The sequence below is a fragment of the Canis lupus genome, chromosome 21 (genome assembly GCF_011100685.1).
Source record: "Canis lupus familiaris isolate Mischka breed German Shepherd chromosome 21, alternate assembly UU_Cfam_GSD_1.0, whole genome shotgun sequence".
Lineage (NCBI taxonomy): Eukaryota > Metazoa > Chordata > Mammalia > Carnivora > Canidae > Canis > Canis lupus.
The window spans coordinates 37,452,254-37,477,799 of NC_049242.1; the positions used below are offsets into that span (position 1 = coordinate 37,452,254).

General features: G+C 42.3%; 1 protein-coding gene across 1 annotated transcript in view; it reads left to right on the forward strand.

Moving 5' to 3' along the window:
- The window catches only part of SPON1 (spondin 1), a 251,437-nt gene that overhangs the window by 66,917 nt on the left and 158,974 nt on the right, over nucleotides 1-25,546 (forward strand). The window contains 1 exon segment of the mRNA XM_038569110.1: nucleotides 5,682-5,815. Within this exon segment, the coding sequence (XP_038425038.1) occupies nucleotides 5,682-5,815 (134 nt within the window).

The following is a 25,546-nucleotide window of genomic DNA, read 5'->3' on the forward strand; positions in this document are numbered from 1 at the left end:
GTGAATCAAAAACAAGACCCTGGTGTGTTGTCTACAAGAAACCCGCTTTAAATATAAAGACACATATAATTAAAAGCAGAATGATAGAGCAAGATACACAGCGCTAACACTGATCATAAGAAAGCAAGAGCAGCTATATTAATATCAAAGCAGACTTCAGAGGAAGGAATGTTACCAAAAATAAGAGGAGTATTACATAGTGATAAGGGGGTCAATACTCTAAGAAGATGTAGTAATCCTCAATGTATTTGCACCTAACAACAGAGCATCAAAGTATGTGAAGTGAAAACTGATAGAACTATAAGGAGAAATAGATGAATCCACTATCATAGTTGGAAAATTCAACACCCCTCTCTTAGAAATGGACAGATCCACCAGTCAGAATCAATAAGGACATAACTCAATAGCACTATCTATAAAATGAATATAACTGACATCTATACATTACTTCATCTAACAATAGCAGGTTATACATTCTTCTCATGCTCACATGAAACATTTACCAAGATATACCACATTCTGGGCTATAAAACATGCCTTAGCCAATTTAAAAGAACAGAAATCATACAGTGTCTGCTCTCAGACTACAATGAAATTAAACTAGAAATCAGTAACAGAAGATAGGTGGAAAATCCCCATAAACCACACATTTTTAACTAACACATGGGTCAAGGAAGAAATTTCAAAAGAATTTAAAAAATATTTTAAACTAAATGAAAATTAAAATATAACTTATCAAAGTTTGCGCAATGCACAAAAGCAATGCTTAAGGGAAAATATAGCATCAAATATGTATCTTAGAAAAGAAAAAGATCTAGATTACTCCTTAGAAAAAGAAAAAATTATATCCAAAGTAAGTAGAGGAAAAGAAGTAATGAAAATGGGATCAGAAATAAGTGAAATTAAAAATCAATAGAGAAAGCCAACAGACTCAAATGATTGGCTCTTCGAAAAGATCAAAAAAATTAGTAAGGCCTAGACACACTAAAAAAAAGAAAGAGAGAGAAAAGACAAAAATCACTGATATCAGAAATGAAAGAAGGAACATTACTGCAGATCCATGGACTCTAGAGGAATAATAAAGGGGAGCAACCCTGGTGGCTTAGCGATTTAGCACCTGCCTTTGGCCCAGCGTGTGATCCTGGAGACTCGGGATCGAGTCCCCCGTCGGGCTCCCTGCATGGAGCTTGCTTCTCCCTCTGCCTGTGTCTCTGCCTCTCTCTCTCTCTCTGTGTGTGTGTGTGTGTGTGTGTGTGTGTCTCATGAGTAAATAAATAAACTCTTAAAAAAAAAAGGAATAATAAAGGGCTATTATGAACAACTGTATGCCCATAGACTTGATAACCTACATGAAACAAACCAATTCCTTGAAAGATAAAATCTGTCAAAACTTACACAAGAAGAAATAGACAACCTGAATAGGCCTATATCTGTTATAAAGAATTGAATCAATAATTAATAATTTCCCAAAACAGCATCAGACCCAGATGGGTTCACTGCTGAATTATACCAAACATTTAATGAAGAAATTATACCAACACTCTACTTTCTAACTCATTTTATGATGCTTGTGTTACCCTAACACCAAAACCTGGCCAAGACTTTGCAAAAAAAAAAAAAAAAAAAAAAAAAAAAAGAAAAGAAAAAAGAAAGAAAGAAAGAAAACTGCAGACTCCTATTTCTCATGAATATAGACTTAAAATTCTTCAACAAAATGTTAGTAAGTCAAATCCAACAACGTATGAAAAAAAATAAAAACCATAACCCAAGTGGTGGAATTTATCGCAGCTAATGCAGGGCTGGTTCAACATTTGAAAATCAGTTAACATAATCAATCAACAGATTAAATAAGAAAAATGTGATCATTATCTATAGATGTGGAAAGAGCATTTGATAAAACCCAGCACCCACATGATAAAAACCCTCAGCAAACTAGGAGTAGAGAGGAATGTCTCAACTTGATAAAGAACATCTGCAAATAAAACCTATACCTAATAATGCAATAAGACAAGAAAAGGAAATAAAAGGTATATAGATTGGGAAGGAAAAAATAAAACTCTCTTCTCAGATGACATGGTTTTCTCTACAAGAGAATCTGAAAGAATCAACAGAAAACTTCCTGAAACTAATAAGCAATTATAACAAAAGATTACTGGTTACTAGGGGTTGGAGGGAGGGAAGGATGAATAGGCAGAGCACCAAGGATTTTTAAGGCAGTGAAACTATTCAGTACAATACTATAAAACTTCTGTGATGAATGCATGCCATTATACATTTGTCAAAACTGATAGAATTAACAGCACCAGGAGTGAACCCTCATGTAAACTCTGGAACTTTGTGTGATGATGATGTGTCAGTGTAGGTTCATCAGTTGTAACAAATGTACCACTCTGGTGCTGGATGTTGATAATAGGGAAGGTTGTTCATGTGTAGAGACAGGGAGTCTGTGGGAACTCTGTACCTTCTGCTCAATTTTGCCGTAAACCTGAACTACTCTTAAAAAAGTAAGTTCATTAATTATTTTAAAGTAGCTCACAGTGTGGAAAAAATGGAGTTGGAGTCCTGCTCTCTTATATTAAAAAATAAACTAAATGGATTGAAGACCTAAATGTGAAAGGTAAAGTTATAAAGCTAATGGAAAAAAAAAAAACACTAGAAAATATCTTTTGTCATCTGTTTTTTAGGCAAGACCACAAAAGTGCAAGCCATAGGAGAGAAATTGGTGAATTTGACTAGATGAAAATTATTTCTGTTAAACAAAGAGTGCTAAAAATAAGATGAACCTCTAGGTGATAGAAAGATATTTGTAAGTGATTAGGGATTCATATCTAAAAAACTATAAATCAGCAAGAAAAAGATAGGAAAGGAAATAAAAGGTAGGAAAAGGAAATATTGATTGGGAAGGAAAAAAATAAAACTCTTTTCTCAGATGACATGATTTTCTACATAAGAGAATCTGAATCAACAGAAAACTTCCTGAAACTAATAAGCAATTATAACAAAAGATCCATTGGCAAAGATTCTGAGTAGGCAATTCACAGAAGGAAAAACCTGATAAATTTATGAAGAGTTGCCCAAATTTGTATTAAATTAAGATACCACTTTACATCCATCAGATTGGAAACAATTAGAAAGTCCAATTCTCATAAGTGCTGGCGAGGTTATGGGGAAATGAGAACACTTCCGCATGGGTAATAGAGTGAATGGTATAGCCATTCTGCTCAACAATCTGGCAGTACTTAGTGAAATTTTTTAAAAGATTTTATCTATTTATTCATGAGAGACACCAAGAAAGAGAGGCAGAGACATAGGCAGAGGGAAAAGCAGGCTCCACGCAGGAAGCCCAACGTGGGACTTGATCCCGGGACTCTGGGATCACGTGCGGAGCCACCCAGGTGTCCCAGTACTTAGTGAAATTAATATGATTATATTCACAACCAAACAACTCAACAGTTCCACTAAATGGTTTATATTGCTGAGAAACTCTCATGTGGGTTTGCAAGTAGCACAGCATGAAGAGCTTCATTGCAGCAATGTTTGTGGAGGTAAAGATCTGGAAGTCAGCTGACTGTGCCTCACTGGGAGAATGGATAAGTAAAATGTGGTCTATGCTTGCTGTGGAATACTAGGCAGCAGTCAGAAGCCATGAATTACATTCACATGTAATAGCTTGGATACAGGTATCCTCACTTTTTTTTTTTTTAATTTTTGTTTATTTATGATAGTCACACACAGAGAGAGAGAGAGAGAGAGAGAGGCAGAGACACAGGCAGAGGGAGAAGCAGGCTCCATGCACCGGGAGCCCGATGTGGGATTCGATCCCGGGTCTCCAGGATCACGCCCTGGGCCAAAGGCAGGCGCCAAACCGCTGCGCCACCCAGGGATCCCATATCCTCATTTTTTGAAAGCTCATGTTATGCCACTCTGCGTTTATGGAAGACCTACACTAGTACCTGTTTTCACCAACGAAAAGAAATCCAAAGAGGATTTTCACTTTTATGAAAAAGGCAGTAAGTGAAAATAGCACTCAGCGTTTGTGTCGCAGTGAGCTGTCTAGAGGCAGTGCACACCTGAGCAGCCAGAGTGGCGTGACCAAGCTCCTTCCCCAGAAACTACACTCAGCATCTCAGCATCAAGCCCCATATCGCTTTGAACTGTGTCTGTGAGCATCTGTGTTTTATCTTCATTTACTTTGTGCATCTGTTAGCAGGATGTGTCTTAAGGTATCAGAAAAGCCTGAGGAGGTTATTTTTGGGGTCTGGGAACACTCAAAAATTTTCCATATAAATTAACAGTAATTGCTTCTTCAGCTTTTACCATTTTAGCTTATAAAAGATTTCATAGGTATGCTCTACATTCAGATAGTGGGGAAAACCTGTGTCTTAAAAGCATAAGATTAAGTGAAAGAAACATTAAAAGAAAAAACAATTCTATGTAACTATAAGTTACATATATATGTGCGTGTGTGTATATACACACACATAATGTATATAATATATACACATATTTTATATATACATATATACATTATAAACTTTATAAACTTATGTTTATACACACACTCAGAAGGGCATATATATGTGGGAGAAGGGTAAAGAATGTAGAGATAAATAAAATATAATACGAGATTGCTTTTGCTTTGTCCAGCGATAAAAACGTATGATGAGCCCAACGCATTTTTGAGTGACTTCATTTTTCTACCTGCTGTCCTAAAAGGAATATGAATTTTTAAAAGTAAAATAAATACAATATGGATATTATCATCTTATTAAATTGTATTTGAGGATTAAATGAGTAACACAGATAAAGCACTTAGCTTAGTGCCTAGTACATGCTACGCACTCAGTAAGTATTATTTATTGTTGTTATTAGCACTACTCATGACATAGCTACGGCCGATCAGTTGGAGTTGGCACTTAAGACAGACTGGATTTAGATGATTTCCCCCCAAGAGATCCTTCCAGATCTAACAGTCTGTAATAGTACAAGAGGGATAGGCAAGTTCTGACAGCATACCCGGAAGTAAGCGGAGAAGTGCTGAAACAGTCTTGGGGAATAGGAATGGCCCCCAGTGGTTTTTTTTTTTTTTTTTTTTTTTTTCAGTGTCCAAGGAAACCTTGATGGCCAACTTGGGAGAACACTGACACAATGCACAAACTAGCGAAGTAGAGGCTGCCAAGTAAATAGTGCCATGACGCTGGGATAGAATTTATGTACTTCGGTGTACTTCCTCCAAAGGGTTTTTTTTTTCTTTTAGCATTTTGATTTGAAGTTATAAAACCATAGTTGAATTACAAATTTTAGCTATTTAGAAAGTGCTGGCTTTGGATTATTCCCCTCCCCCTCCTCTTCCTCCCTCTCCTCTTTCTCTTCTTTCCCTGAAGTGGGACACAGTTATGGTAGGGAAATAAGCAAGATCATCACCTAGTGGCCTATTCTCAAAGTGCTGACACAAGATCCTGGTCCCAAAGAGCAGAGAACACGTGCCAAATCCTTGCCCTCATGTTAATTCAACAAGCATTGACTGGGACTCTATGCCAGGCACTATTCTGGTGTCTGGGGATATAGAGCTGCTAACACAAAATGACAGGTTTAAAAATAAAATTAAGGAAGTGTCAACTCGGAAACTTAAGAGCCTTTCCCAAAGTGACATTGCATTTTAATTTATTTATTTTCCACAGATCATAGATGAAGAAGAAACACAGTTTATGAGTAACTGTCCCGTCGCGGTCACTGAAAGCACCCCACGGAGGAGGACACGGATCCAGGTGTTCTGGATAGCGCCACCCGCAGGAACAGGCTGTGTGATTCTCAAGTAAGTAAACAAGGGATCCTTGTAACACTTCACTCTCCTTCCTGGTGGTCTAGCAAAGACTGCATGGTGTGGTTGCAAGAAGAAAAGTGGCTTTATTGGGGCATCAGATGAGTTACATCATCTCTCCACCCTTAGTTATCTTAATTCTGAAATGGAGTCAACGGTCATCACTGATGAAATGCTACAAAAAGAACCATTTACCCAAATCTCCATTTTTATTGAATTCAGTGATTCTCCTGGCCATGCTGTATATTCTAGAGATATTGATTCTAGGGCTGGTTAAGAAAGATTACAAATCAGGTATGGATCATCTTTGACTTCCTCCATCTGGAAATTAACATCACTATCCTTAAATTGCGCTAGGCTGACCTGAGACCCAACTGTAACCTTCTTAGGCTCTGGCCCTGCGTTATGATCTTATTTTCTTCCTCCTGTCATCAAAACTGCCCTCTTATGACCTTCCTAGCTGGTCTCCTGATCCTTCCTTTGTTAAGTTACAATGCATGATAAGAAGTGTTAACTTGGGGCACCTGGGTGGCTCAGTTGGTTAAGTGTCTGACTCTTGGTTTCAGCTTAGGTCATGATCTTGGGGTCATGAGATCAAACCTTGTGTTGGGCTCTGCTCTCAGCACAGAGTCTACTTGAGATTCTCTGCCTCTCCCTTTCCATCTGCCCCTCCCCCTACTTGTGCTCACTTGCACACTCTTTCCCTCTCAAATAAATGATAAAATCTTTTTTTTTTTTTTAAGAGGTGTTAACCAAGTAATATTTTTTCTATGGAAGGTAGCATTATCTCAATCCCACGTCTCCAAGTGGTTTGCCATAGGATGATGTTCAGGGAGATGTAAATAGGTGGGCAGGAAACCAATTTCTAAGTTTGGAAAATGCTGTAGACTGTATCCCCTTCTTGCAGATTCCCCACATATATTAGCAGATTTAGTTTTGCAAAGTCCTACTAAAATGAAAGCTGTTTAACTTGGTTTCACCAGCATTCCCCAACCTTATTTGACTTCTTTTTTCCTGTGACATATATTATTAACATTCACCAGTTTGGGAAATACAAGCCATAACCTATTTTAAATAGATTTAAAGACCGTATAGAGCGATACTGGGAATTTTAGGATTTAAGACAGGCAAACTGTCATAGGTAGATGGACAAGGCTCCAATCCCAGCATCCAAGCAGCCATTTTCCCATGGAGGTAAGGCATTGGGACCTTTCCAAGCATCTTCCTCTTATGTGAGTCCCCTAGGGCCTGATTTCTATATTTGGTTCATTTGTTTGCACCCCCAGCAGGTGGACATTTCGACAATCTTAGAACTGTAGTTAACTCCAGCCCACCTCTGAGGAGGGGCTAGTAAGGCGGCATTCCAAAGAGGTAGTCCAGTCCCTGGACTCAGCTGTGTCTGGCTTATAGAAAAATAGCCCACAGAAGTCTCTGGAAGCCTCTGTCCATTATTCAGGCCCAGCCCTGTCTTTGTCTGGCCTCCCTTTCCTGCCACTGTCTATATATCACTTGTTTCTTAGTTTGATGCAAGCTGAGCCTGCTTACTTGATTCCTTGAGTAGTTTATCTCCTGGCATCAATCTGTACTAGTGAATCTTGTTCAAAAAATGGATAAAGAAGATGTGGTTTATGTATACAATGGAATATTACTCAGCCATTAGAAATGACAAATACCCACCATTTGCTTCAACGTGGATGGAACTAGAGAGTATTATGCTGAGTGAAATGAGTCAATCGGAGAAGGACAAACATTATATGGTCTCATTCATTTGGGGAATATAAAAAATAGTGAAAGGGAATAAAGGGGAAAGGAGAAAAAATAAGTGGGAAATATCAGAAAGGGAGACAGAACATGAAAGACTCCTAACTCTGGGAAACGAACTAGAGGTGGTGGAAGGGGAGGTGGGCGGGGGGTGGGGGTGACTGGGTGACGGACACTGAGGTGGGCACTTGATGGGATGAGCACTGGGTGTTATTCTATATGCTGGCAAATTGAACACCAATAAAAAATAAATTTATTTTTAAAAAAAAGGATTAGCAGTAGAACTTTAAAAAATTGAAACCTTATATATAAACTCCAGCATATAACATGAATCTAGCTGAAATATGGGAGAAGGCCTGTGGAAATAAAGGCCGCTGAAACAAGAACAAACCAGGGCTATTAATCGAGTGCTTGCTATATAGCAAGGGAGTCAGCTGCCATCGCTAGCATTTGGCAGGGACTCCAAGACAAGCAGAGAAGTGGGAAAGCTTTTTCGGGAAGAAAGGGCAGACTATAGGTATGTTCTGATTAGAAGGTGGTATTAGTGTGGGGAAGCTGGAAAGAGGCTAACTAAAAGTGGAACATCTTATATAATTGATTTGGCTTTCTCTTATTGGTCCTGAGCTGGAAATAGAGGAGGCAGTGGGAGCAAAAATTAGAGGAGCTAGTGGTTATTGACAAGTCTTAAATGCTCCAGACTGACATTACAGGGGTTGTGGTTTGGGTTCCCAGGCCAGTTGCTGCAGAGTTTGGGGGTCAGAGCTCTATCATTGTGGCCATATGTGGCCTGCCTGTTGTCCATTGGTGTTTTCTGTGTCTCGGCCTAGGGACTAGGTTCCCAGGTAGCTTTCTGGTACCCACACTCTTGACCCTGGCTGTCCGGTCACTCCGCAGAGCCTGGAGCTCTAAAGAAGAAAGTTGGAAAACCTTAGATTTATGTGATGAGTCTCCCTGCTCTGAAAATCCTTATCCTTCTGGCTCGGATCTCTGGTTTTCTTTGACTTATTGTTCTCACAAACCAGAAATGTTTGATCTTCCTGGCAGAAGCCAGAAAGGCATCTCTTGTGTACCCGTTAACAATGAACATATGTGAACATATGTTTATCCATTAACAGTGAACAAGTGTGGCTTGTTCACTCACTGGTTCTTTCAACAAATGTAACTGAGCTTCTATTTGCACAGGCATCCAGGATATATAGACAACTGACATAAGTTCTTGGCCCTCAAGATTCTCATGGGCCAAGTGGAGAGAGAAAAGTCAACCAATACTATCTCAGTAACCAGTAACTCAGCAGCACATCTAGCAGGTTTTATCAGATTTAATCTTCATAACAAACTACCCCCATTTTGCAGAGGAGGTCCTAGGGAAATTAGGCAAGTTTCTTGAGTCACATGTCCATTTAACTCCAAAGCCCCATGTTCTTCCTTTCTTTTTTTTTTTTTTTTGTTTTGTTTTTTTTTTTTTTTTTGCCTTTTTTTTTTTTTTGAGAAGGTATCTGGAGGAGCAAACCAAAGATATCCAGCACACATAGGAAATCGAAATCTATGTCTATTTCTCAAAATGGCTAGTTAGTTGTCCCACATCCATTTATTGAATAGTTTGTCTTTTCCCCAATTGTTTGAAATGCTACTTCATCAAATATAAAATCTTTACACAGGTCCGTTCTGCTCTGCTGTCTTTTTATCTATTCCTGCACAAAACCCACACCATTTTATAGCATAATTTTATTTTATGTTTTGATAGCAAGTCCTCGCTCGTTAATCTTCTAGTTCAAAATGTTCACAGCCATTCAGGCAGATTCATAGTTCCACACGAATCATAGAATAAGTTTGTTGTAGTTCAATAAAACTTATATTGGAATTTTGAATAGACTTGCATCGAATTAATAGTTTAGTGTGGGAAATGTCAGCATCCCTACAATATGCTTCCCCAGTAAGAAATATGGAATATGCCCTATTTATTCAGATCTTTATATCCTTCGGTAAAGTACTGTGATATTTCTTCATTGAGATTGCACATTCTTATGTGGCTTTTTCCTCATAGATATTTTATAGTTTTAGTGCTTTTGTGAATGGGCTCCCTTTTTTTCCCTATTATACTTTCTAATCATCGATTGCTTTTGCTTAGGAAAGCCACTGATTCTCGTACTCTGAGTTTGAATCTGGACATTGTTCAACTCTCTTGATAGTACTAATGGCTTGTCCTTTCATTCTTTTGGGAAATTATGAATAAGTATACCTTGTGTTTCCTTTTCATATTTAGTTTACTGTCACCTCTAGATGACTATTAAATGGGGTTCATGCTTGTTTCTGATTTTAATGGGGATTCTATGATATTTTACTTTTTAAAAAATTTTTTTTTGATATTTTACTTTTTAAGTGTAATATGAAGTACAGGTTTCAAATTGGTGCTTTAATCAAGTTGAGAAGGACTTTTTTTTTTTTCCTAAAGAGTGAGGGTAAGAGAGTGGTGTGGGGGAGAAGGAGAGAATCTTAAGCAGGCTCCATGACCAGTATGGGGCCAGACACAAGACCCTATCCCACAGCCCTGAGATCATGACCTGAGCCAAAATCAAGAATTTGAGCCACCCACGCACCCCGAGAAGGACTCTTTATCTAGCTAAGAAAGTTTCCTTTTTCTTGTGTAGAAGACAGCATTTGGGAAACTGGACAACCAGGATTCCATGTGTACCTGACATGTACCCAGAGTTTACCAGCATGGGAAAGACTTAGGGTATTAAACAACGATCCTGATTCCCAAGATATTTTCAGTGTGGTTGTGGTAGAAATAAAAATATATATGCAAAGGTTAGCAAGCCCAAGACAAGTATGAACTGGGGACAAATTAAACGTGGCTAGTCAGAAAGGAGAAGAGTGAGGAATGGAATAATGGAATCACCAAAGTTTCTCGGAAAGTTGGTTTACATCTTGAAGGCTATAGTAGGGTTTGGATAAATGGACAGAAGAATGAGGTTATTCTGGGTGAAGGGGAGGACTTAGTGCAACTGAAGTGAGGTTTGGAGGTTAAGAAAAAGCATGGCAGCCCCAGGAGACAGACTCCATGAATTAGAAGGCCTTTGGGGGCCAAAATCCATTGCTAAGTCATGGAGGCCTTCCAGTGTCAAGATAAAGAGATTGATTTTGATTCAGGAGGACCAAGGGAGCCATTAGTGGTTATTAAACAGTGGACTGACATGCTGGGAAGAAAGTTCATTAAAAAGTTAGTAAGGACACTTAAATCTGGCAGCAAAGCTCAGGGCAGATGAAAGAGGAGATGCCGACTTTTTTGCAGAACCCTCGCTTGCAAAAAGGAGCATTTGTGTCGTGGTGTTTGGTTAATATTCCTAGTAGACTAAGCTGCAGAGTCTGCTAAATGTCTGTAGATGACAGCTCTGAAGCCTGCTTGGTTAGTCGTGTTCCTTTGCCCAGGAGGGCAGGAAGGGAAGCACATAGCAATTACGACTTTCCTTTTGGCACAAACCTGACACCATTTCCATTTTCCATTTGGATGCAAAGATTTGAACAGTTCTAAATTACAGGCTTTCCAGGCAGACCTCCTTATAGCCTTCTCCCTACAGTTGAATGACCCAGCACTTAAAGTTGCCCTGGCATGCTGAAAAATGCTGCAAACATCATAGCAAAGTAGCAACTGATTGAAAGAAAAAGCCCCTGTGAATAGAATGAATGTGTACAGATCCCACCAGAGGGAAATCTCGTCTCCTTAAATCTGACAAAAATGTTGTCCCCTGAAGTGATCTTCTCTTTTCATACATTTATTACCTTTAGCATATACATTTATTACTGGATTTCTGACATGCATTTATAACCTTCTGGAAGGGTCTGAGATATGGGTCCTCCTGCTTCTGAAGAGATAGTCATTCGGTGACCTCTTTGGGAGTTCAACCATATGAAACTGTGGTTGGGTACAGGATACAGGTAAAGCAGGGAAGCCTGGGTGGCTCAGCGGTTTAGCGCCGCCTTCAGCCCAGGGCCTGATCCTGGAGACCTGGGATCGAGTCCCACATCAGGCTCCCTGCATGGAGCCTGCTTCTCCCTCTGCCTGTGTTTCCGCCTTTCTCTCTCTCTCTGTGTTTCTCATGAATAAATAAATAAAATCTTAAAAAAAAAAAAAAAGGATACAGGCAAAGCACTAACAGCCATGAGCCAAGCCCTATTCTAGGCGTATTAGAAATATTGATGTCATTGTCATAGCCATTCCCTGACGGAGATACTACAGGGGACACTGAGGCACAGGATAGAGTAAGTAACTTGCCCAAGGTCGTGGGCTATGTGACAGAGCTGAGATTTAAACAGAAGAGCTCGGCTCCAGGGTCTGTGATCTGTTCTCTACCATCGCAGATGGGTGCCACTAGGTCAGATTCAACTCTGACTTCTCTCTCCCCTGACACCATTAGTTGCCAGATCTAGTCTCTTCTGGCTACCACTTGCTTTGTATTCATTGCATCATTCACAGACACTGCTTGCCACGGTATTACAAGAACCAGCTACTTGCCCACCCTGGTTCCTTACCCTCTGCTCCTTCCTCTGGGATAAGACTTGCTATCCTCTTACACAGCTGAGTCACACCACTTACCCAACAAAGCTGAACAGGGCTTTCCATCTCCTTCAAGATAAAGTCAGGAATTTTAATCAGAGCATTTAAGTCTCCCCATGTCCTTTCCCAGAGTCTCTGATCCGCCTCTTCTTGCCCTGAATGCCTCCACAAACCCTGTGCTCCAGCCATTCCTGTCTGCTCATTGTCTTGGTGACATTTATTGAGCGCCTCCTGTGTGTAGGCACTGAGGACTCAGAGGCTGTCTTTGAGGATGTCACAGTCTAGGAGAGAAACACGCATGAAACCAATCAGGTTCGCGATCTTTCATCTGCAATTTGAAAATCCAGAAAGCTCTAAAATCCAAAAGATTTTTTTTTTAACTCATTTAGGGCCTGAACCTGCTCTGAACTGACTTAAAGTTGTTTATAGTCTTTTAGTGTAAATATTAGTGTGCTGGATGCTGCCCCAGACCCTAATAGGAATACTACAAAATATATGGGATTTACACTATATTGACTAAATATTGACTTTCGAAGTCCAAAAATATTCTGAATTCTGAAATATACTTGGCCTGGGGGGTATCAGATAAGGGAGCTTTGCCCTGTTGATTACAATCCACAGTGGGAAGTTTGGTAATGAAGAGTATCACTCCAAGAGGACAAAGGAGGTGGCCCTGTGACAGGACTGGGTTATACATAAATGTTAAAAAGAAGCAACACATTTCTTGCCAAACTTCATAACCTATTCCTAGCTGCAGCTGCTACAAGATCTGAGAACTTACGCAGTGTCGCCCATTGCCAAAAAGTAAAGTTAGCATGGTGTCCAAGGCCCTTCACGACTTGTTCTTTCCAGTCCCATGTCTAGGTCTGAGACTGAGCCCCATGGAGAGGATCAATTTTATCCCTCTTCCTGGCCCTAGTGCAGGACTTGGCAAATCACAGCTGGGAGGCCAAATCCAGCCCACTGCCTGATTTTGTGAATAAAAATTTTTGGAATACAGCCACCTCCATTCATGTATGTATTGTTGAGGGCTGCTTTCATGCTATATTAACAGAATTGAGAAGCTGCAACAGTAAAATATTTTTTCTCTGGCACTTTACAGAAAGTGTGTACTGACCCCTGTTCTCACACATACCCCAGTGCTACAAACTTAGTAACTGCTGACTCCTATTCCAGGTCCGCAGAAAAGCCCAGCTGAGACAAAGGGTTGTCTTCAAGTGGTTTATTTGGAAAGTGACCTCAAGGCAGGGGGTTGGCGGTAAGGAAGGCATGGTTCAAAGTGTTAACTTGGCCATCACTGTAGGCAACTGGTGTTTGATCCCCACCAGGACCTTTTGAAAAACCTTATGACACAGGTCTCAGAACAGTGTACCTAAGTATAGAGGGGAAGCCATTATCCATTGGCTTTCATCCTCCATTGATCAGGGTTGGCCTCACAAGCATTAACTCCCTGTGTACTTCCGAGTTACACACATTTGAGCATTCATCAGATTCTGAACCCATACTGTGGATCAGCGAAGTCTGGGGATAGGAAGCAAGAGAGCACCATGCAGATGAAGTGTGCGTCATGCAATCACAGTAGGGTAGAGCTGGTCACTGCTGTCCTAGTGGTTGAGGTCAGAGTTGGCTTGGGAGGATATGTAGAGCCAGGGGTATAGAGGTGCCTGATGCATCAGTAATGTGCCTGACCATGTCAGTGGCTCATGTGCCTCAACAAACACTGTGCTAGTTATACCACATGCCTTATCTCACTTAATTCCCATAAAAGCCTCTAGAGTCTTCTCTATTTTCTCTGTAGGGTGTTCCCTACAGAGAAAATAGAGATGATAGTTGATGAGAAAACCAAGGTTTAGAGAGTTTCTATTCAGGGTAATAAAGCAGCAAGGTGATGAAGCTGGGTCTTAAACCCATATCCACCTGACGCCAAAGCCTTTGTTACTAACTAAACACCACTGAAGTACCATGACTGAGCTTGACCGACCTCCACCTCCTCTTCGCCTTCTGCCTCAGTTGGTTGGGGACTCTCTGTTGGGGGTGTGTGTGGTAGGGGGTGGAATGATGTTATTTCCTAAAGGAGGAAACTAATTGCCATTTGTAAAATGGAAACAATCCCTGCACCTGGCAAGAGAAGGGCTTATTGGTGGGAAGAGAGGATGGGTATTGAGGAGGAATTCGGGAACATTCATTATACTTTGTAACTTCATAGACCTCACCAAACCTTTTTATCTTAGAAGGAAGTAACAGAGGAAGCCCAATGAGATGCCTGTGTATGATTTAGAGGAAGCTGGGAGTGTTAGGAGGATCTGGGATGCAGCTTCCCCCACGATTTTTCTGTCATTAGGTATTGAGAAGAACCACAGCATCTCGGTTCTAAGACCAGGTGGCTCTCCCACGTGGCTGGCCAGGACGTCAGCAGTGCCAACCAAGGGAGGAAGCAAGGAGAGGACAAAAAAAGGAGCTGGGAAACCCTGAGCCTGTTGAAGTGGCTGGTTCTGGGACAGCGCTCAGCTGCCCATGGCTAAAAGGGCAACATGTGCTTGGTTTAGGAAGATTTAGATGCCCCGAGACCTACCATCTAATTGGTGGAATCCAGATGCCAGGAGCTCCTGCAGGGCCAGCAGTGGCACGGTTCCAGGAGAGCAGGCCAATGGCAGCAGTTTCATTCAGCAGCTGGAGTCCCAGGTGCAGGATCCAGCCCCCAGGAGGAGACACAGGCAAGCATTAAATAGGAAGTGCAGGCTGCAAGGGAGCTCCCGCACGGCAGTAGCCCAAAGCTCAGATGGAACACGGAAGCCCTGCTCTTAGCCCACGCCAGCGTGGTGAGGGCCGGGGCGACAGCACACAGCCCGCCCAATGGGCACCAGGGCCAGGGCCGCGCAGCAAGACTGCTTCCAGTCCTCCCCGCCGGTGGAGCAGGAGCTGCCAATACGTTCCCTGCGCTGGTCACGGTGGGATCAACACATGATGTTTTGACCTCGTGGACATTTTTTAAAAGTTAAGGTAAAATTCACGTAATGTGAAATGGCCCATTTTAAAGGCATCAGTCCAGTCACGTTTAGTACATTCAGTGTTGTGCCAGCACCACCTCTGTCTAGTCCCGAAACATTTCCATTGCTCCAGAGTAAAACCCCTCACCCATTAAACATTTTCTCCCCTCTCTCCTGCCCACAGCCCTGGCGACCACCAATCTGCATTCTGTCTCTGTGGATTTGCCTACTGATCTTTCAGATAAATGGAATCCTATGCTAAGTGGCCTTTCGCATCTGGCTTTTTTCATTAAGCATAGTGTTTCTGAGGTTGATCCACACTGTAGCAAGTATTGGTACTCATTCCTTTATACATCTGAGTAATATTCCATTTATTTATTGTTTATCCCTGTGGCATTTTTGATATGAAATAAAGGGTAAAACTAGGAACGTTTGGGCAACAGTGCAAAAGTACCTGATGGTATCACACCTGCATATATTGAATCTCTAAATTTTTTTAAACCAAGAAGTACACACAATCGATGTGTTGCCCCATCCCAGAGAAGGACAGTGATGACTCAAGGACAAAGAGAAGGATCAAGAATTGGTTCCATGTCTACTTGGTCTTTCAGGGTCATGCAGTAAGTGTGAAACAGGTTAGCGTCTTTTACCCTGTCACCAAAATGGCTTGATTAGATCATTTGCACCCAGCATGGGAACGCAGCATAACAAAGTCATATATACCTGGGCATTCGTGACTGCGGCTGGAAGGGGGGCTGAAGCCCTCCAGAGATGCAGATGATGCTGAATGATAAAGCAAGAGTCTTTTTTTTTTTTTTAAGATTTTATTTATTTATTCATGAGAGACACACACAGAGAGAGGCAGAGACACACAGGCAGAGGAGAAGCAGGCTCCATACAAGGATCCTGATGTGGGACTCGATCCCGGGACTCCGGGATCACGCCCTGAGCCAAAGGCAGATGCTGAACCACTGAGCCACCCAGGCGCCCCAAGCAAGAGTCTTCAATGCCGTAGGAGACGTTCCTCCACAGAGGCCCACAGCTCCATCCGCATTCGCTTTCAACTACTAATCAGAGACTTGTCCCCAGTGTGTTAGCCTCCCTGCAAGCCTACTTGCCACAGACAACCCTCAACATAAAGCCAGTGAAGAAATGAGATTACATAAGAAGAAAGACTGTCCCCCACTCCTTCCGTGACTGATTATTACAGGCCCATTTCAGCTCCATTTTTCTTTGGGCATCTCCCTAAGATTTCACATTGAACAGCCCCTGGAAGTGAGGGAAATAGGAGAAAAAGCTCCATTATATCTTAGTTTTATGCTATTCATAAATGAAAATCTTGTTAATTTAGAGTTTGACAGCTGTGGTGCATTTGTAAGTCCAGGGCAGCTGTCATCAGCACTCCAGCTTATTTTTCAAACAGATGTTTAATTTGACTTTAGTGCTATTGCCAATTTTTTAGGAGAAAAAGAGAGGAAAGCAGAAACAGAAATAATCATTATATTCGTCGTTTGGTTTCCTTTCAAAACCTAAATCGGCATGATGAACGATGACCTCAGACTCGCTCTAATTGCAGTTTTCGGTGCAGGAGTGGTTAGCTATCATCTCCTACGTGGTCCAAGGTCCTTTCTTTTCTTTCTTTCCCCTGAGGTCAGAGGCTGTTTTGTGATAATTACACTCAGACTCTGAACAAAGTCCCAGCTACCCAGAAAAGCCTTCAAGAGTGCAGAAAAAATTGGGGAGTGGTGAGCGATGGGTGACTGGGCCCCAACCCCAGATGAAGACCGCAGGGCCGAGTCTTGTCTTGTGGCCATGGAATCAGGAAACCAGCAAGAGCAAACAGCCCTGGGAATGGCAGCCAGGGTCTCCCACTCACTCTCTTCTATCTACCATGCTTATGTGGCTCAGGCAGCTGGGCTCGTGCATGCTCACAGTGTGCAAGTCGGTCTCAATGTATAAAATTAAACACATCTGTGGCTCCACGTAGGAATCTGATGAGTCAGAACGTACTTGAACAGGCCCCTGCTGTTCCAGTCCACGTTGCTTGGAGGAATCTTCCTTCACACCAGCTGTGTTGCTAGGTAAACCTACTTCCCGGATCTCATTTCTCTACCTTTGCTTTTGCGTGTTTGGCTTTCAGTGGCTCTTACCTTGTACCCAACGTGTGTTCACGCCATGGCCCTCAGTACCTCTTTGACGATGCCCCCATAGTGGGGACCCTATACGCAATAACTTACTGCATATCTCCGTACTCGTTTCTTTGTATGCTGAGATGGAAGACACCTTGCCTCCTTCCTCAGTCAACAACTGTGACATGAGCTATGCTAAAGAAGAACCCACCCCAAGTTAAAATTTGGCAGATGTCCTGGATCCCAGCTCTCAAGTTGTGGTTTGAAAGAAGAATGATCCACAGCCTCATCCATCTAGTGCTAAAAATAACAGGACACTCTAAACAGAATCAAGGTGTGGGCTCCCAGGGCCAGTCTCACTCCTCCAAATGGAAGGGGGGCACATTTTTTTTTTTTAAATAGAACGTATTATTTGAAGAGTATTAATCAGGAACTAACTCTTCCTTAACTACAGAGACACCAGGCTTCTTCCAGGGTGAACACCCAAGATTTATGGGGATCTTTAGGGAATTAGTACATGTATCAGAAACCCCTGGCTGCTGCTTACCACCCCAGCCATCTACCTAGGGCTAGACTGTGGGTCCATTCCTCAGGCAATTTCTCCCCAGCTCTGCTTCATACTTGAAGCCCCATCACTTAATACTCCATATCACACCTAAGGCCAAGCAACAGTGATGAATAAGACTGTCGCTGAAAGCTTGGGAATGCCAGGAGGGAAGTGTAGCACAGAGAAACTATAACTGGCTTCTAGATTTTGGCTGCTCCTAGGGCCCAGAAGCACAAGCTCATCCTTGGCAGGGGCGGGGGAGGTGGCTTCCCTGCTCCTCATGCTTGGGGAGCATCAGACTCTCCCCCTACCCTCAGTTGCCAGTTTACTCCCCCCGCTCCCCCGAAAGGAATGCCCTTGCACAAATCCCAGATGCCCCAAATTCCAGACCCATCTCCTCTCTGGACTAGTTTGTTCAGCATTACAGATGCGAAGGTGGAGCCACAGGTCAGGTGACCTGAAATTGAATTCTGGCTCCACCACTTAGCTAATGACATTAGGCAAGTCATTTTAAACTCCCAGTGCCTCAGAGAGCTCCCCTGTAAAATGCAGATAATAATAGTACCTGCCTTGTAGGATTGATGTGAGGATGAAAGTGTTTAGGACAGCATCGGTATAGAATAAGCTCTATAAATGGCTACACGGCTCTTGGTGTTGTTTTTGTAATTATTGCTTTACGTTTGCCATAAAATGAAGAACTCACATACATGTTTCTAAAACAAAGGTAGTAGTTCATCCCTGGAGGTGAATTCCGGTTTCTAGCATTTAGGACAAAAGCTGAACGTTCTGACACCTGGGTGAAAGCTTTAAGCACTATTACATTTCAGTCTTGCCATGTCTTTTGCTTGTTTGCTCCTTGCCAGTTCCCACACAGAACATGAAGTGGTGTTAAGAACAACATAAAACAAAACAGTCATGTTAAATTTCAAAACCTCAAGACCAGGGAAAATAAAAACTAAAATCTAACTTCAAGACAAGAAGACGACCAAGTACAAATAGACGTGGGCCGTAAGTTCCCCCCAAGTTGTAAGAGGAGCGGATTCCGACCCATGAAATAAAATGGAGAGCTGGGGGCTGATATAAGTCAATACATCTGCCACTTAAATGAATGAATGAATAAAATTAATTTGGAAACTTTGATAAGGAACAGAGTGTTTCTATCATCTCAAGGTCTCTGCCCTCAAAATGCTTAATAACTGCAAAGAGCAAAACAGGAACATTAAAGGAGAGAAGTCCAGCAGACACCAGTGATGGGCCAAATCTAAATTTAAGTCATGAGCCACCTGATAGAATGCAATTCAAAGAACGTGGCGTCACTTCTAGAATGATATTCCCGCTAAAGACGCATAACCTGAACCTAATCCTGAGGAAGCATCAGACAAGCTCAATCATTTTATAGAATTACCTGACATGTAATCTTCAAAAGTTTCAAAGTCATAAAAGTCAAGGAAAGACTGAGGAACTGTTCTAGACATAAAATCTAAGTGCATGCTGCGATTCTAAACTAGATCTTTCGGCAATAAAGGGACAATTTAAGTCAAAACTTGAATAGGGTTTGAGGATTGGATGTATTAATGTTAATTTCCTGTGTCTGGTGGCGGTGTGTGGTTACACAGGAGAAGATTCTTGTTTGCAGAAAATACACAAGAAAGTACTTAAGGAGATTGGACATTATTCAGTCACAGATGCTTGGCCGGGGTGAGGGTGGGAAGGGGGGGATATGTTCTTTGTGCTGTTCTTATAAATTTTCTTTAAGGTCAAAGTAGGTTTGAATTAAACAGGCCCAGTGCAAAGGCAAGGGGTGGTGGGGTAGAAGGGAAAAGAGAAGAGCTGCATTTGTATCTTCCCTTCTAGATCTTTCCCTTTTCTCCTGGTTCCTCCTCTCAGAAAGTCGGGCTAAGATGTGGATGAGAGCATGCTGCGCTCAATCAAGAATATAGGCAAGGGGGTGCTTGGGTGGCTCAGGCGGCTAAGCAGCTGCCTTTAGTTTAGGTCAGGATCCTGGGATGGAGCCCCACATCAGGCTCTCTGCTCCTCCCTCCTCCTCCCTCTCTCCCTTCAATAAATAAATAAAATCTTAAAAAGAAAGAATATAGGCAAGGAGTCACCAGGCTTGATCGCTGGGCTAAGTTCACCTGTTCCTTGATTCCATCCCACGGTGCTATAGGTCTGTACCAGGCACCATGCCCAACACCAAGGATGCAGGGATGAGCAGGGCACAGCCTCTCGGGAACACAGTGACAGGAACAGGCCAGTCCACGGGCAGCAACTGCATGGTACAGAAGGGGCCACGCTGGGAAGAGTGCAGGCCTGGGGTGGGTGGACACCCAGCCTGGTCTGGGGTGGGGCAGAAGGTCCAGAGAACACAGCTCAGGAACTGATGAACGAAAGAGGAATGAGAGAGAAGAGACAGTGTGGGACTGTCCTTAGCTCGGAGAAAGCAAGGAACAGTTAAGAACTTGCATGTGGATCCAGATGGTGGAGCAAGAAAGAATGCAGTTGAGGCAGAGGTGGTGCCCCATAAATGTGACTTTTTTTTTCCTTCTCTTCTCTATGCTTTCTTTCACTGAAACATCCCTCCTTGGAGCATTTAGTTGAGTGTTGCTCTAATTTTTTAATGACAGAAAAAAATAATAAATGAAATACGTGCTAATATATCTTCTAATGATGAAGGCAGTATTGCTCCATTTTACAGAGAGGAAACTGAGGCACAAGTCCAACATGGTAAGCAGGAGAGCTGAGATTTGAACCCCACACAACCCAATTCCACGGCCCAAGCTTTTGCTCTGCCACAGTGTCTGAATAGATTGTTCATGAGGCTGAGTTCTCACTAGGATTACTGGTCTTTTATAAAAAGGATTGCCTTTTTTTTTTTTTTAAGGTTTTATTTATTCATTTGTGAGAGACACACATAGAGGCAGACACATAGGCAGAGAGAGAAGCAGACTCCCTGTGGGAAGCCCAATGTGGGACTCGATCCCAGGACCCCGGGATCACAACCTGAGCCAAAGGCAGACACCCAACCACTGAGCCACCCAGGGTCCCAAGGATTGCCTTTTATATCTAGTTCTCTAACTGTAGGGGCAAAAGGAGCAGATGCTTGGGAACTGCAGTCATCTTACCCACTTGGGTCACTCCCCTCTCATCCCGATCACTGCCCTTCCAGCCTGTACTGTCAGCAGTTGTGGGAGACCTGCCATGGGCCCTGGGAAGCCTGGAGCCTGGGCCGGACGGGGTGATGGCTGTCTCCAGGGTGGCCGCAGACCCAGGGCAACTCATAGCAGAGGGAAGAAACAAAGGTTCAAATCTCAGAAGAAGGCTGAGGATCAGGTCCAAAAGGCTCTCAGTGGGAAAGGCAGTCATGAGGGGAGGAACAGGGCACCAAAGCTGGATGAAGGTGAGCAGTTCAGAATGGAAACTCTAAATAAGGCCCCTTGGTGTGTGGTGCTGCAGGTGGCACTTGGCCTCAGCAGGAAGTGGGGAGGTCAGTGGGTCTTTTTCCACCCTGGACTCAGTTACTCATCTTGGTAGACATTTAGTGAGCATTTACTATGTGCCAGGCTTGTGCTAGGTATGGGGAGGGAAGAAGAGAGAACAAGGCTGAAGGCCTGGCACATGAATCTTTATCTGAGAACCTGGCATTTGGAACAAGCCTGCCGGTATTTCCATTTTCACTTTAGCCCCTGGAACAAAGCCAGGAAGTGACAGAGTCACCGCCTGGGGGCAGGGGGAGTGTGGGAGGGAAGAGCCAGCTTCCCCAGCAGCCGCTGTCCTGGCTATTTCTAAAACAGCTTTTTACAGAAAGCCTAATTTCCACAGCTTTCAGGCCATCACCACAAGATTCAATTGCTAATCACGTTTTTCAAGGTGGTTCTTGACTGATTGCAAAGTGGCCTTAGAGAGTTTGCCCCTTGCAGATGGGCTCTGGGGTCAGTCAGGTCAAGCTTTGAGTCCTGGCTCTATCAGGTCTGAGCCTGTTCTCCTCCTTATAAAATGGAGATAAGGAGCTGAGGCGTGGGAAGTGTCCCTTTGCATTTTTTAAGTAGTCTACAGTTTATAGACCACCTACCCACTACTCTTAAAACTCGGCATCATAGTCATCACAGGAAATTAAGGCTCAGAGAGGTACTGTGATTTGAACTGGATCATCCAGACCCTAAGTGTACCAGTCAAGACAGAAACCTGGTCTCCACTTTTAAAACAGAGGATCCCTGGGTGGTGCAGTGGTTTGGCGCCTGCCTTTGGCCCAGGGTGCGATCCTGGAGACCCGGGATCAAATCCCACGTTGGGCTCCCGGTGCATGGAGCCTGCTTCTCCCTCTGCCTGTGTCTCTGCCCCTCTCTCTCTCTCTCTGTGTGTGTGTGTGTGTGTGTGACTATCATAAGTAAATAAAAATTTATAAATAAATAAATAAAACAGAAATGATTTGCTGTGCTTTGCATCTTCTCTTTTATGATGATCAAAGTCACTGTATAGTACGGGGGACACCTATACAGACTCTTTTTGCCGGTAGTTTTAGCTCAGGGTTTCCTTACGGCATGGGAATTGGGAGAAGAAAGTTCTGGTTTGTGGAGTCAACCTCATTGGGTTCCTAATCCTGGCTCACTGAGTTACGTAAACTTGATCAAGATACTTCGTCCCTCCTGCCCTGCCCCACTGTGTGCCCTCTGTTTCCCATGGGGCTGATCTTAAACTTTGAAATCATCCATTTTCTTGCACTGCACCAATTTCCTGCTTAACACCCTTCTGGACCCCCATCTCAGCTAGTTCTCAAACTGGAACAGCAAAGAGATGATATGGACCAAGGATACGAAGTTTAAGGAAAGAAGGCAAATATTGCTGGATTGTAATTTTTTCTGAAAGATGTTGGTGGAAAACCAGTTATGTTGAAGAAATCAAAGGTTTGATGCACATGTTTGTTTGTTTTTAAGAATAAACATGAGAGTCTTCAAAAAAAAAAAAAAAGGATACTTGGTTCCTAAGTGCCTCGGCTCTTTTCATCTGTTATAATACTAGTACCTCCTCCTTTGCTGGGAAAATGAAACAAGGCCATCCATGCCACTGATTTTCAATCTTGGCTGTACATTAGAATCACCTGAGCAGCTTTTTAAACTCACCAGTGTTCTGGCCCCAGCTCTGGAAATTCTGATCCCCGTGGTCTGGGATGGAATCAGGGTGTCAACGCTTTTTAGAAACTCCTCCAAGTGATTTTAATGAGTAGCCAAGGCTGATGTTAAAAAGAAAACCATAGGCCCCAAAAGGTGTCACTTAGATTAAGGCTTCAAGTCAGTAAACCCAGACTTAATACCTAGCCTAACTACAGTTTCAACCCCCGGGGACTATAACTTTTAATTTTATTTTACTATTTTGGGAGGGGGGTGCAGAGGGATAGGGAAATAGAGAATCTCCACACCCAATACAGAGCCTGACATGGGGCTCAATCCCATAACCTGAGCTGAAATCGAGAGTCGGACGCTCAACCCTCTGAGTGCCACCCAGGTGCTCCTAAGGAGTATAACTTCTAACTAGTCACTCAGGAGTTTTCAGCACCAATAAGGTAATCAGTTCCATGGCCCCTTTTTATCCCTCAAGGAAGAAAGGTAATTCACCTACTAAAACCCTGTTATCCCCAAATGAAGGTAACCTCACCTGAAACAGTCCTTTTTTTTTCCTGTTTTGTTTTGTTTTGTTTTGTTTTACTTCCTCATCCTGCCCTTAAAAATCTTTGTCTTTCTGTAGCCCTTTGGAGCTCTCCTTTACTTGGTTGATGGGATTATGCCTGTTTTGTGAATCGATTAATAAAGCCATTTAGATCTTTACAATTTATTCAGTTTAACTTTTAAATTAACTCTTTAGTTGGGTAGAAAAGGCATAAATACCTAAGTGAAATAACAACATGAGGTTTAAAGTTGAAAGAAGAAAGGAAGATTCGGCCTAGGGGCTTTTCATACTAGTTTAGTTCATTAATGTTCACAAGGGCCCCCATGGAGTGGATATATTTTTTAAAAGATCTTATTTATTTACTTATTTATTTGAGAGAGAGAGCACAAGTGAGGGTAGGGGGGCAGAAGGAGAGGGGGAAGCTACGCTGGGAGCTCCTGCCACGCTGGGAGCCCCATGCAGCTGGATCCCAGGACCCCAGGATCATGACCTGAGCTGAAGGCAGACGCTTAACTGACTGAGCCATCCAGCTGCCACCCATAGAGTGAATACTAACCCAAGTTTATAGAGCAGCAAACTGAGATATAAGCTGTAAATCATCTACTACACACTGAAGAGGTAGATCCAGTATCAAATCTGACTAGAAAGATCTTTCTATTATATCATGTCTATACCATTCTGATTTCATGGTAATTATAAAGAAAAGTAATGAACTAGTTGAGATTAAAGGTTTAAATCCCAGTCCTTCTGTATGTATTTATATATCTCTCTGTTATCCTATTTATCTGTCATTCTTTCCATTTATCTTTCCTTCCTTCTGTCCATCCATCCATCCATCCTTCCAATTCTGTTATCCAACATGGCCATAAAATAAGATTTTTAGCTGTGCCTGGATGGTTCAGTCTGTTAAACGTCTGACTTTTTATTTCCGCTCAGGTCTTGATCTCAGGGTCTTAAGTTCATGCCCCACATTGGGCCCCATGCTTGGTATGGAGCCTACTTAAAAAGTAATAATAACAATATTTTTAGTTTAATCAAATATTTTGGCTAATATGCCAAACGTTAGGGTATATTTAATTAATTATTCATTTTCCCACCCAAAGTTAAAAAAAATTATCATTAAACCTCACTTCCAGTAAATCATAGGGGAATTGTATAGCTGAGGATATGATTTAAAGATGATAATGGTATCAGAGTATTTAATGCAGATTAACTACCCTTCCTAAACAGTCATATAAATAGAGGAAAACAAAATTAACGTGATTAAATACATTCAGAGACTATTTATTCTGTTAATTGTTAAAATTTAGGCAACAGTCAGATTGTAAGAGACTTGCAGCTGCGGCTCCGAAATAGCTGGTCCTCCCCTCAGCTGTTGCTAATTAATGCAATTTTCCTAATAACAGTTTTCTGATAGCAGAGAGACAGTGGTAAGTCAAAACAACTTCATTTTTATGCTGATAAGCCCTGACAACAACAACCAAAAGAGCCCAACGGGATTCAAATGGAAATGCTGCTAACTACTGGCTTATGTGTAGTATTTCTCATGCACAGCTGGTCTTCAGTGCGGGAAACTTATCACACCCACACATAGGTGCATGGGACAGCATGGCAAGTCACATAACATCAGCTACTATTGTAACTGAGTCACAGTGGGATGATGCCACAGGCTCCAGAAAGGAGCAGAAAAGCACTCTGAACAATTGTCCATTGCCTGTGTAAGTGACCCATCTTCTCTTAATTTGTCTTTTTTTTTTTTCCCCAAAAAAGACAATTGGAGGAGGCCAGTTTGCACCATTCAGTATGCAGAACTCCTACCCGGCAGAGTTAGCAGGAAAGCAGCTCAGAAGTTGCCAGCTTCCCTCATGTCCAACCCATCTCTGGTTGCCTTTCATTCGTGTATTGATTCCCAGTCAGTTGAAGTTCAGTGGGTTTCCCAAAATACATTACACAAATCATAACAATTTATTAATCAAAGAACTGGGTTGGCCTTCCTTGGGAGGGTACTAGACACATGGAAAGCTTTTTCTACTAACAGTCTGGTACAATGTCTTCCAAAACTGGGCCAGTCAGTGGCATTAAACC